The sequence below is a fragment of the Notothenia coriiceps genome, unplaced genomic scaffold, assembly GCF_000735185.1.
Source record: "Notothenia coriiceps isolate Sejong01 unplaced genomic scaffold, NC01 NC01_scaffold00000694, whole genome shotgun sequence".
NCBI classification, from domain to species: domain Eukaryota; kingdom Metazoa; phylum Chordata; class Actinopteri; order Perciformes; family Nototheniidae; genus Notothenia; species Notothenia coriiceps.
This window is the reverse complement of record NW_011333395.1, coordinates 1-12,854: the sequence shown is the minus strand read 5'-3', so window position 1 is coordinate 12,854 and position 12,854 is coordinate 1. Positions and strand designations below refer to the sequence as shown.

General features: G+C 42.7%; 1 protein-coding gene across 1 annotated transcript; it reads right to left on the bottom strand.

Moving 5' to 3' along the window:
• Window positions 1-948: 948 nt before the first annotated feature.
• ints4 (integrator complex subunit 4) lies at window positions 949-12,077 on the bottom strand (the record flags this gene model as incomplete). Its single annotated transcript, XM_010784530.1, has 18 exons — window positions 11,781-12,077; window positions 10,445-10,639; window positions 9,924-10,041; window positions 9,309-9,415; window positions 8,928-9,042; window positions 8,206-8,291; window positions 6,767-6,817; window positions 6,347-6,435; window positions 5,694-5,814; window positions 5,132-5,203; window positions 4,851-5,025; window positions 4,165-4,370; window positions 3,779-3,921; window positions 2,693-2,808; window positions 2,178-2,311; window positions 1,939-2,093; window positions 1,306-1,399; window positions 949-1,029 (listed from the first exon to the last, which is right to left on the bottom strand). Coding segments are annotated over exons 1-18 (2,112 nt in total), but the record flags the coding sequence as incomplete, so codon positions are not given.
• Between the last annotated feature and the right edge of the window lie 777 nt (window positions 12,078-12,854).

Genomic DNA, 12,854 nt, shown 5'->3' with positions numbered 1-12,854 from the left:
TAAGACTGAACTGCTTTTCCTTCCGGGAAAAGATTGTCCCACTCTTGACCTAACAATCAACATCGGCACCTCTGTTGTTTCCCCGACTCAGACTGCAATCTGGGTGTGATCCTAAATAACAAACTGTCCTTCACTGCAAACATTGCTGCTACAACAGATACACGCTTTACAACATCAGGAGGATACGTCCCCAGCTGACCCAGAAAGCGACGCAGGTTCTGGTCCAGACTCTTGTCATCTCACGCCTAGACTACTGCAACTCCCTCCTGGCTGGTCTACCTGCATGTGCCATCCGACCTCTGCAGCTCATCCAGAATGCAGCGGCTCGTTTGGTCTTCAACCTTCCTAAATTCTCCCACACCACGCCGCTCCTCCGCTCTCTTCACTGGCTCCCAGTAACTGCTAGAATCCACTTCAAGACACTGGTACTTGCGTACCATGCTGCGAATGGATCCGGCCCTTCCTACATCCAGGACATGGTTAAACCGTACACCCCAGCATGTGCACTTCGCTCTGCATCAGCCAAACAGCTCGCTGCATCCGCACTGCGAGGGGGACCCAAGTTCCCATCAGCAAAAACACGTGGGTTTGCTATCCTGGCTCCAAAATGGTGGAATGAGCTCCCCATTGACATCAGGACAGCAGAAAGCTTACACATCTTCCGGCGCAGACTGAAAACTCATCTCTTTCGACTCCACTTCGAGAGATAGAAGTATTAACAAAGCACTTGTATACTAATAAAGGACTGGCTTATCTAAAGCCAGTTGAGTAGCACTTGAAATGTTTGGCTCTATGAAACCTGATGTACACTTATATGATTCTGTTTTCTTCAAGTTTGTATTTTGTTGGTCGAACGCACTTATTGTAAGTCGCTTTGGATAAAAGAGTCAGCTGAATGTAATGTGTGTGTGTGTGTGTGTGTGTGTGTGTGTGTGTGTGTGTGTTGACCTGTTGAGCTGCAGCGGTGGCTGTGACGTTCTGTTTGAGGCAGAGAGGGACAGCCATGTTCCACAGCTTCTCCTGCAGAGCCTGGTCACATAAAGCACAGACATCAAGGTCCTGAAAGCAGCATCCTGTTTCCCACGGCAACATCACCAAACGGTTCAGAGCCGGGAGAATGCTGGCAGAGAGTAGACAGCATGGACACAATGGCAGATGGACTGGTTGGTAATATGAGCTGTGTATTTCTTTGTCAAAGCTGTTGGCTCATAATGTTGCATTAAATTGATGTTATGACCCCCCAATTTAAAGTAGCATCAGTCTTCACAAATGGAATTATAGTGTAATAGACATAACCACACACACCTTCATGAGCAGCAGCTGGCAGCGTAGGTATGTGGCGCAGAAGTCGGCCGCTCCAACGAGCTCCGTCTGCAGCTCCCCCAGCCGCTGCAGGTCTCTGACATACACAACACAAATTCACCAAACATTTAGCATTTTTCTAAATAAACACATCTTACATGGGATAAAACAAAGTCCAAACTTTGTTTAAAGGGCTGTTTTTTTTTCTTGTGGTGGGCAGAATACATACATGGAATTAAATATCAATCACATTTAGTATGTGTTTGCACACTGTATATTTAAAGTATATTATTGTGCTGCAAACACAGCTCACAGTGAAAAATATCAAACAGCCTTACCAAAAATACAATTTAAACAACAAGGGGAAATAGCATTAAACACAGGACTTGATTATTGAGAATGTCTTGGAAGGACAACATAAAACGTGAGACAGCTCTGTAGCTGCTCCATAAGGAAATGTTACAAAGTGAAAATGATGGGGAGCAATGGGGAGTGTCCGGTGCCTTGCTCAAGGGCACCACTTAGGCGACCCTACGACTCACAGTCCAAGCCCCTACTGACTGAGCCACTACCGGACCCTCCCTCCCTCCCTCCCTCCCTCCCTCCCTCCCTGTCTGTCTGTCTGTCTGTCTGTACCTTATGGTAAAGTTGAGCAGGTCCTGGGCTCCGGGGGCTTCCAGGTTCTGGATGGTGCTGACCCTGTTCAGACTCTGTTGAAGGAAGAGCTGAGCTGACTCCACAGAACCTGAACCACAGCGCGAGTCCACCAAGTCCAGGCCGTTGCCTGGCAACTGAAAGACAGTTACAGGAGAGACGTGAGTGTGTGTTTTCTTGTTGACCTGGACAATAGTAATACCATTTGTTACAGTTCTCACCCGCAGGGGGGGTACGAGGTGAGACAAACTGTCCCTCAGGTAGGCGTAGTGTCTGAAGGTGTGGTCGGAGAACAGCGCGGGCATGGTGGGACACGACTTGGCCGCGTTGAAAACCAACACCAGCACAGCGATGTCTGAGAACAGCTAGAGTTAGGAAAGAAAACAGCTCACAGGTCAGCTTGCTGTTCGAAAGAACAAATGTCAGCAGTTTGAGGAAAAGTGTGTTGTGTTAATGCCACACAACTCATGTCAAGGTTTGTTTTTTTTCTGCATATTTAAATGGAAGTCTTGGTAAAGTCCCATGTGTGTTTGATCACAGTTTATCTTGTTCTATTCTGTTGATAAAACACAGCAGGAGACAGTTAATGTAATAACTCGCTGACACTCTTAGTTTTGTCCATGTGTTTCTTATTATAGTACTGATACTTTTCTCTGAGAGTTGAGTGTCGGCAGCAGAGTGTCGATGACACGTTCTCGTCCTCATGCTGGGAAAGCTTCAGGTGTGTGAAGGATACAGGCCGGGTCATCCATGTCCGGCTCGGGGGTGTCAAAGTACGGATGTGTGCTGAGCAGTTCAGGGACCAGCGGCAAGACCAGCGTTGGGTGACGGGAACCCAGGAACTTCAGACACCTGAGGGAAAGAAAAAAAAAAAATAATAATAGTCAGTCTCAGTCATCAGTTCATAAATTAACATTTTCTATAAGAACAAAAAATAAGTAACAATCATAGCCTCTCTCTTAAGTACCATTTGTTATGAAAATCTTAAACCAACTGTTCCCAAGACGTTTGAATGTATGACATTGTTTCATAACGTTACATAAGTGCCGTGGTAGCGGTATTTGGGTGCTAATGGTCAACCCTTATTAACATTTATTTTTGCTTTGTGTACAGTTACTTCTCTGCCAGAAAATGCAGCCCTAAACATTCGTGTCACCAATCTGCAGCAAACGGGAATATTTACCAGGGTTTTATAATGTTGACATCAATGTTTATTGTCGTTTCTTTTTTACAATAATAATTTGTATAATATGTCTGAGCTGTCTGCTTTACATGAGTGCCTCTGACCGGTGTCTGGATACTGTGAACCACAGTGTATTACGTTTTGTTACTGGATGTGGATATCGTGTACACCACTGCACTTTGCATGCTGCTGCTAATTGGCCATCTTTGTCTGCACACAGACTTTCCCATTGGTTGGGTTTTATATAGAAATCTTTTCTTGGGCTGGTTCCCTCTTATATTTGCACATATATGTGTGAAAAACAAAGTCTACATGGCTTCATGCTGCCCTCTTAGCAAGGTCGCTCTTAAGAAAGAGATTTTAATCTCAATGAGACTTTTACCTGGTTAAACAAAGGATATATATATGAACTTCAATGTAAACTGAAGTGTAAATGGACAGTTTTAAAATTATACAATGACATAATAAATCTAAATCTATCTAAACCCTCAGCCTGTCCCCTAAGGCCACCAGGGTCCCGCAGGATGCACCTAGGTATAATCCTGAACATGAACATCCATAATGTTTTATTTTCAGAGACCGTTAACAACCATCACTGCTCATAATGATTGCAGAAGACACACACAGACACACACTTACTTCCAGACAGAGTTGCGGTCAGTGGGATACTTGTTGAGGTTCTTGAGCAGCTCCAGCAGAGCCAGCTGAACACACTCTTTGGTGGAGACGTTGGTGTAACAGATTAATTCATGCAGAGCCTCTCTGATGTCACGAGACGAGTCCTGCACATACAGTGACCTCATCAATACGTGACTATATCAGGCATGCATAACAAGTGTTGTTCATAACTCCCCACAAAATACTTGATTAAGAGAAAAACATATTTCAGGGCTGGGCGATGGATTGTCTGACCAGTGTGTGTGTGTGTTAGTGTGTGTGTGTGTGTGTGTGTGTGTGTGTGTGTGTGTGTGTGTGTGTGTGTGTGTGTGTGTGTGTGTGTGTGTGTGTGTGTGTGTGTGTGTTACCTCCAACACAGCTAGTACAGTGTCCAGCTGGTCCTCTCTGAGGGTGATGTGGGTGGAGATCTCTCTCAGCACGTGGATGGACTGCAGCCTCACTTCCTCGATCTCGTCGTTGAACATGTCCACCAGGAAGTCCAGACACTTTTCTGCAAAGCTGGCAGAAGAGCGAGCCAGCTGACTCAACGCCTCCACCGCCGCAATACGCACCTCTGAAGGAATATGAAGATGGAGAAAACACGGTGGGAAAAGCAAAGGGCTTTACATGAACATCAACAAGAGAACAAAACTAATCCTGAGTAGAAGAGAGGAAGGATAGCAAAAAGGAAAGATGGAGAAGATATGATTTGACTTTCTTACACGTTACACTGTTAAATCATGCCAAACATACCATGTGATAAAATGCCTTAAACACCTTAACCAAAAGTCTCTCTTTCAGGGGTACATTACAACATATTTAGAGTTGGAATTCTAAATGATTTAAAGAAAATAACTTAAGCGGATTGAGATAACTCCAGCTTGTGTTACTTACTTGACAATAATTCAACGTAATCATGATTAAATATCAGCATTGGTCATGAGTAGCATCCTGAGTTGGAGCGGGCTGAAAACCTTTTGTTCAGGCTCTGTTTACATCAGCTCTGATATTCTTTGTTGAGAAACACAGACATGCTGCGCCATGTTTTACGTACCAAACATCTCGTCTTCCAGGCCGTGGACGAAGGCCCCGCAGGCCCCCGAGGCGATCAGGTTCACAGTGTTTGTGTCCAGTCTCTCCTTGGGGGAGTCGTCGGCCCACTTCCTGCCAGAGGAGAACTCTCCAGAAGTAAAGAGCTCTTTGGCTCGTTCATGGGCCGTACGCTTCCTCTGGACACAGGAAAGAAGAGTGAGGGGAGGTGTGCTAATTAACAATATTAGAAGTCCTTATCCTACTCACAGGCAGATATATTGTAGATTTTTTTTGTATTCTCACCCTTAGATCTGACATCAGCTTCTTATCCAAAGTCTGCTCCAGAAAGTGAGGACTAACTTGCAGCATCGAGCCCTGAGACACAAGACATTTCCCTTTACAGATATGGTACCTTACATAAGTTAAAGCATGGGTCTTCAACATAAGGTCCAAGAATAAATTGCGTTCCTCAGAGTTCCATATTCTTAGATAATATGTATTTGTATTTCTTTTAAACATTTTAGTATTTTGAGGGCCACTTGCAACCCATTTTATAACCCTAAGTTTTAAAATGTGACTGTGTACTTAATGTTGTGCTGCGGTAGCTGTTATTCACTTGAAGTGTTAGGAAAACGTTATGAATGTCTGTCTATAATGACCTTTATGTTAAGGGACGGTTCTGATATGACTTCACTATAATAAAGTGCAACTCTTAATTGGACCCTCTTGACAAACTGCTTTAAAATGAGCCAGACATGCTAGAACGTAAAATCAGTAATTTTTTGTGTCCATTTCTCTCTCAGCAGCTGTGGGCTAGATGTTCTGGAGGTGGAAACAGCTGTGAAGACTCTCTGATCCCTCTCACCAGTGTTTTGGCGGCCTGCACCCGGACCATCCAGGAGCCGTCGCTGACCATGTGACTGATCTTTCCAAACGCATCATCAACAAGTCGGATCTCCTCATTGGATGAAGGGATAGGAACAATGCTGATTGGAAAGAAAACAAACGGTGAACTAGAAGTCAGGCAAGGCCACTATAACGGGTATAGCAAATTAAAAAAGTAAAGACACTTATTTTCGCTACCCTTCAGGGTTCAAGTAGCTAGCTAACTAAATCAAAATACCAGCCATCACCATAACAAAACAGTGGCATCATGGGAAATGTCAGGTAATGGAATATGAAGAATGTCACACAATTGATTTATCTTTCAATAGACGCTCTGAGTTTCTGACTTCTGATTAAAGGGGCACATGCTATGCTAATGTTCAGGTTACATTACATTACATTTAGCTGACGCTTTTATCCAAAGCGACTTACAATAGGTTCATACAATTATTTCAAATTTCTACTAGAACATTTGTACACCTTTATACGTGTATCACCCTCTTCCTGAATATCAGTGCAGTGTATTGTAGTGAACCTGCATGTGACTTAAGAAGGGAGCAAAATCTAAATGGCTTGTTGAATCTCATTCAGGCCATTTTTTTTCTTAAAGGATGAGTATCAGCATCTTCTCACCTTTCTGGGAACAGCTGGCTGAGCACCCAAACTATCTGCACCGCTGCAGAGCGCACCTGCTCATAATCATCTGACAGCAACCTGCAAGCCTACACACACACACACACACACACACACACACACACACACACACACACACACACACACACACACACACACACACACACACACACACACACACTACACGACTACTACGACTACACTACACACACACACACACACACACACACACACACACACACACACACACACACACACACTACAACACACACACACACACACACACACACACACACACACACACACACACACACACACACACACACACACACACACACACACACACACACACACACACACAGGTGAGGAAGGTGTTCTTTTCGTTATTCTAGCCGGTTTGAGTACAGGTGGGGCTGTTACCTGGTCATAAATGATCTCATGAATCTTTATTCCTCTCTCGTGCAGCTGCAGCTGGAGAGCAAACACACAGTGCTTTGTTACTGCTGATTCTATTTGCATTGTGTGTGTTAAGGCTCTGGGGCCGTATTCACAAAGGATCTTAGGGCTAAAAGTAGCTCCTAACTGGCGAATTTAGGAGAAACTCCTAAGCATAATGGGCGTGTCAGTCTTAAATTTAGGACTCCTAATTTTATTCACTAAGAGCAATTCACAAAGTATTTTATGCCTAAAAGTAGCACCTAAGTCTGGGAGAGCTTAAAAGTCCTCGAGAGGACTCCTAACTCAGTAAGACCTATTCACAAAGAATCTGAAAATGGCTGCGAGACGAAATGTTTTGGAGACAATGGAAGACTGTGAATTGATCAAGAGATATAGGCTAAATCGTGAGGGTATCAAACTTGTGGTGGAATTAGTGCGGGATGCAATAACATCCCCGACTAACAGGAATAACCCGATTAGTCCGGAAATAAAATGTTTGGCAACACTACGATATTTAGCAACAGGGAAAATACAACTTTGCAATGCCGACGATTTAGGAATATCGCAACCATCAGTCAGCCGTGCCATAAACCAAACCATCAACGCGCTCTCTAGACCACATATCATCCAACAGTTTATCCGGTTTCCTTTGGACAATCAACAACTACACAGGATCAAAGCCAACTTCATGGCAATGCAGGTATGCCCGGTGTGGTCGGTGCTATTGACGGGACGCACATAAAAATAATTGCGCCATCAAAAGATGAGGACGTGTTCGTCAATAGAAAGAAAGTACATTCCATCAACACGCAGATTGTTTTCATTCCTCATGATAGGGGGACTTGAACGGCGGTATGGGCTGTTGTTGAAAGTGTTTAAGTGCTGGAAATATGCTCATTGGATAATAGTTTGCAGGGTGCTTTTAATTGCCTCCTTGATTTAATGCAATTTACGTATTTTTATTGTTTGCTCTCTCTCTTTAACGTGCATATACAACGTCATTATCGTGGTCTGCACAAACTTGTCATCATGCGTGTATTCTGCTAACTGCACTGTCCATAACTATTTGATAGGAATACATTTCTAGCCTAGGCTATTTCCTTGTTTTTCGGTGATTTAGTGGGCTCGTTTGTGGGATGTTGCGGATGAGTTTCACCGAGACCGCCTACTCTGAACAACCAATCACGGTACTGACCGCTTCTAAACTCATGCACGAGAATCGACGTAATCCATAGCAACGGCGCGTCACTCTTAGTTCACTCTTAGTGATTTATCCTTAGTATGAGTAGGTCTCAGCGGCTTTGTGAATAACTTTTAAGAAAAAACTCCTACGTAAAATGTTTTAGCGCGAGTTAGGAGCACTCCTAGCGGTAAGATAAAATGCTTTGTGAATACGGCCCCTGGTGTTGGCAGTGTCCTACCATAGCTTTGAGGGCTGCCGTGCGGACTCTGGGGTCCTGGTCTCCAAAGTAATCACTGATGATACTCTGGACGTCCCTCGCTCCTCCTGGAGCAAACATGTACAATCACACAGCAGGAACATCATAACACATCACACAAAAACTCACACAGAACAATCATGCCCGACAAATGTGAATTTAACACCATGGTAAATTGGAGGCACTGTTTCAAAAACAGTTAAAGTTTAGGGAGATAAACTTTGCAGAAGCCACCAAGAGTAAACTTGATTTTGAAAATTATCCGACTGAAAAAAAACAGCCTAATATTGCAAACCCAATTCCAATTAAAGTAGCTAGCTGCACCAGCTCCAAACATTAGTGCTTATAACTGATAAGTTAGCAGCTTGTGAAAGACTCCTGTCACGTGCACTGAACAGGCAGAGTGCATGCAGGCAGGTGGGCCAGCATATTATTAATGCGGGCCGGGACATTGGTATTGATACATTGGGCTTTGTTTTAGGTGGATGTTTTAGGTGTGCGGCTGCCCCCCTCCACAGCAGCACATCACTTTGCTTCTGTGCGCTAACTTGTGTCCACTTTTCCAAAAGTAGACCTTGCTGCCTGCAGTTATGTAGACTACCTACACTGCCTATGATAAGTTTGATAAGTAAAACACGACATCACTTTATAACGTCCAACAGTGACAGCCAAGTCGTCTAGATATACTGAGCGACAGCACAAACCTGATGATGTGCCCTGTCCCTCGCTGTCTTTGGTCAGTGAAGTGTCCATCATGCCGAGACATCCAAGGAGCTTTAGACACTTGTTCCTGACCCCGAAATACGTATCAGACAGGTGCTGAGAGGAGGACAGAGAAAAAAAACATAAAGAGTTTTGCTGCCTTCTCCAGAATGTCCTGTTGAGTCGGTAAGGAAGACTTCATTGTAAGTACTGTAGTAAACTCTCTCTCTCTGTGTGTGTGTGTGTGTGTGTGTGTGTGTGTGTGTGTGTGTGTGTGTGTGTGTGTGTGTGTGTGTGTGTGTGTGTGTGTGTGTGTGTGTGTGTGTGTGTGTGTGTGTGTGTGTGTGTGTGTGTGTGTGTGTGTGTGTGTGTGTGTGTGTCACCTTGCAAGCCATCTCTATGAGCCTCTGTCTGACTGCAGGACTCTCAGGCAGCTGTGTTCCAATGAGCAGCAGAGTGTCCAGCAGCTGGGCGAGGACCTGATGGGACTCTGCACACAGAGAAACAGATGTAGCACACACGCACCTTGTTAACTACTCACAGTTATGTTTTTCAATGGGGAGGCCAAAGATTCCTAATCAAATGTAAGTTATTTTAGATGTTAAATGTTAAAAGATGCTATTCCGCATATTGAGTTTCTTATTCTAAGAGAAGTCATTAAAAACGTAACTCATTTATTATTTTTTTAAAGTTTTATTATCATCGTTAATTACACATTTTAAAGGGGAAAATATTAGAGCTGTTCTCAAAAATATGAGATTATTCTGTGAAAACACAAAGCCCTGTACAGTGTATAGAAACAATATTGCCTTTTCTTAACAAATACTGTTTATTCAGTGATGGGCGAAAAAGAGGAAAATCAGAGAATATATTTCAAGCAACTCTTTCCAAAATACACATTTTAATAATGTGTAAATATGGCTTGTTGAAGGGAAGAAGTGCATTTGTGTAATTATGTACCAAATCCAAGGTTCGGACAGAGTGTATAAATATCTTACTCTCATTGTTGAGTGTGTTAATGGCATCGTCCACGATGCAGTCAGGGCTGAAGCCCTGTGTTTTGGACAGCAGACCCAGCAGAGAGGCGATCTTCAGCCTCACAGAGTTGTCCGCCTCCTGGGGAGGGACATCAGAATCAGAATTCCTTTATTAGTCCCGCAGCGGGGAAATTTAGCATATAAAAAAACGACATGCAATAAAGAAAGAAATATTTAACTTATTATATACAGAGAAGAAAACCAGACATTAGTAATACGATCTATATGAAGACAAATAAGTACACAACCATGGCTAAAAAAAGCAGCAATTAAATAAAAAACAAGTGACACAAGTAACTAAGATATCAGCAGCATCAGGTGTTTTCTTTATACAACTTAGCTTAGACTTATTGAGAATGTAACAGTCAGACCTTGTTAACTGTGCTACTTTATTACCCATTTGCAGAGATTTTATTTACAAAGCTCTCCATAAAGTAATGGATTATTCAAACATGCCCCTGGTTATCAGCCCAGTTCTTTACCTTGTAGTAGTGCTCCAACAGGATCCGGACCACACCCTCCACGCTCTCCACCTCCACAGGCTTGCGTGCAAACTGCAGCAGGGACTGCAGGGCGTCGGTGGAGTTGGTGGCCTTACACAGGTCGATGTGCAGCGCTGCAGACTTACTGGGTTTGGACAGACGCAGCTTCTTCGCCGGCGCCTCTTCATGGGGAATCTGTTAACATCAAACAACACAAATATATCTAACCCTAATGTCTACAAAAGCAGGGGGATATTGTTTTACCTCATGATGTGGGATCTCTTTCTTTTTCAGACAAAACCTTCAAGCTGATCTAATTGTTCAGAATTATTCCGTCATATATGTGAACATTTAACAAACATAGAGGTTTGATCCCCAACAGTGACTTTATTTATTTTCGTAGACTGTATTGAGTGCAACCCACACTGAATTGTGGCTTTATTCTTTATTGATTGTAGAGAGGATGATGACAACACATTCACAGGTTCAAATCACAGGGAGCTCTTTAAAGTCAAAACTGAAACCACTGAAACCACTCCAACCAAAGAAAATATTTCTTCAGCATTAAACTTTTGCTATCTTAACATTATCATGCCAAATAAACTGTAAAGTATCAAGCTGAAAAACGATATAATACTTCAGTGATACATAGAAGCTGAATAACCTAAAAGCAGTAAGTGCAAAGAGTGAAACTGGTGAATACTCTACTTCTGTATTTTAGAACAAACTCGAGGTAGTAAAATAATTCCATTTTATGCAACTTTGTTCTTCTTTTCCGGTACATCTCAGAGGGGTGTGTTGTACTGTTTATTACATCCTGTTTATCTGACACTTTAGTTACCTTGCAGATTAGAATCGTTCATACCCTTACTGTCTATTTAAAAACGTGCATCTCCAAATGTACTGATTATGAAATAGTCCAACCATTAACATATACACCAGTTAAATACAACATGTAGATTAATGCAGGACTATCATTAATTGTAAACCATAATTTATAGAATAGCGAATATTTTTACTGCATCACTACTCTTACTTGTGATGCTTAAAAACATTTTTGCTAACAGCTGCTATCGTAACTCAGTAGAGTACAGGTTGATGTAGTTATACCAACGTTACCCGACTAACTGTCTCATCAAACAACCATGTATAATTCGTGTATAAATAATATTTATTTTGTACAAACATTACACAGATGACCTGCGTTGTTGTGTTAGCGGCTGTTAGCATTTAGCATTAGCTAACAGGCTAACTGGCTCTCAGGAAGCTGGCTCTCAGGAAGCTGTCTTCTGGGATATGACTACAGAGACTGGGGGGGGGGGGTTGTTGTGCTCACCTGTACGACATGGGAAAACTCCTCATAAACTCGCTTCTTCAGATGTGCTGCCATGTTCGGCGAAATATTGTTCGCTAAGCTATGCTTCAGCTGGCTACATACATTTGTCCCTTTTCACTTTCCGTAGCTACGGTCAAAAGGTAAAACCAAAACGCGGTTTTTTCTTTTTTTAAATGTAGGCTAACCCAGCGCTGGGCTAACCTATTACTTTTTTCCTTGTAGTTGATGTTTAAATGGATCCTAGTTTGTTTGGATACTCGTTTAAGAAAAACACAGACTTGTTAAAAAAAACATCATGGAATCCTGATGTTATCATCACCGTGGATGGATGTGATGTGTCAGTCGCGAACGAGTGAACGACGGAGGCCGGCTCGCGCCCGCGAACGAGCCGGTTTTGTGTGTCTTTTGTTGTTGTTAAGTGAATACAAGACAGAATCATATGATGATCTCCGCGCTACAGCTGTCTCGAGCATGCATGCATGCATGCATGCAGTGACATGTAATATCCAAGGATTAGAGACTGTTGGATGCTGCTGTTTTGCACATTGGCATTCCAATACATTTATTTGTATTATGTTTTTTTATGATTAGAGACGGTTGGATGCTGCTGTTTTGAGCATAACATATTTATTTTCACTATGTTATTTATTTATGATTATCTTTAGGCTCAGCAAAGATTTGATGTCAGCTGTTGCTGTCTTTACTGTACTCTTGCTTCATTTGATCTACTGTATATTCACTAGTTATGTTTTGAGTTAAGATCTGCCAAACCAAACATGAAACATTGTTACAAACTAGACTACAAAAGAGATGCAGCTCCACCTCGATCAACTACTGCAATATGTTTGAAGCTTCATGTTGTTAGCAATTCTTCTGCAGTTGTACTTCAGTTAATGGTTTGGACACTTTTTCACCACTGCACTAAAGTCGTTCCTTTTGCAGTGCTGTTACTTTTAATTGTATTGTTCAGGTGTGTGTGTGTGTGTGTGTGTGTGTGTGTGTGTGTGTGTGTGTGTGTGTGTGTGTGTGTGTGTGTGTGTGTGTGTGTGTGTGTGTGTGTGTGTGTGCATGCGT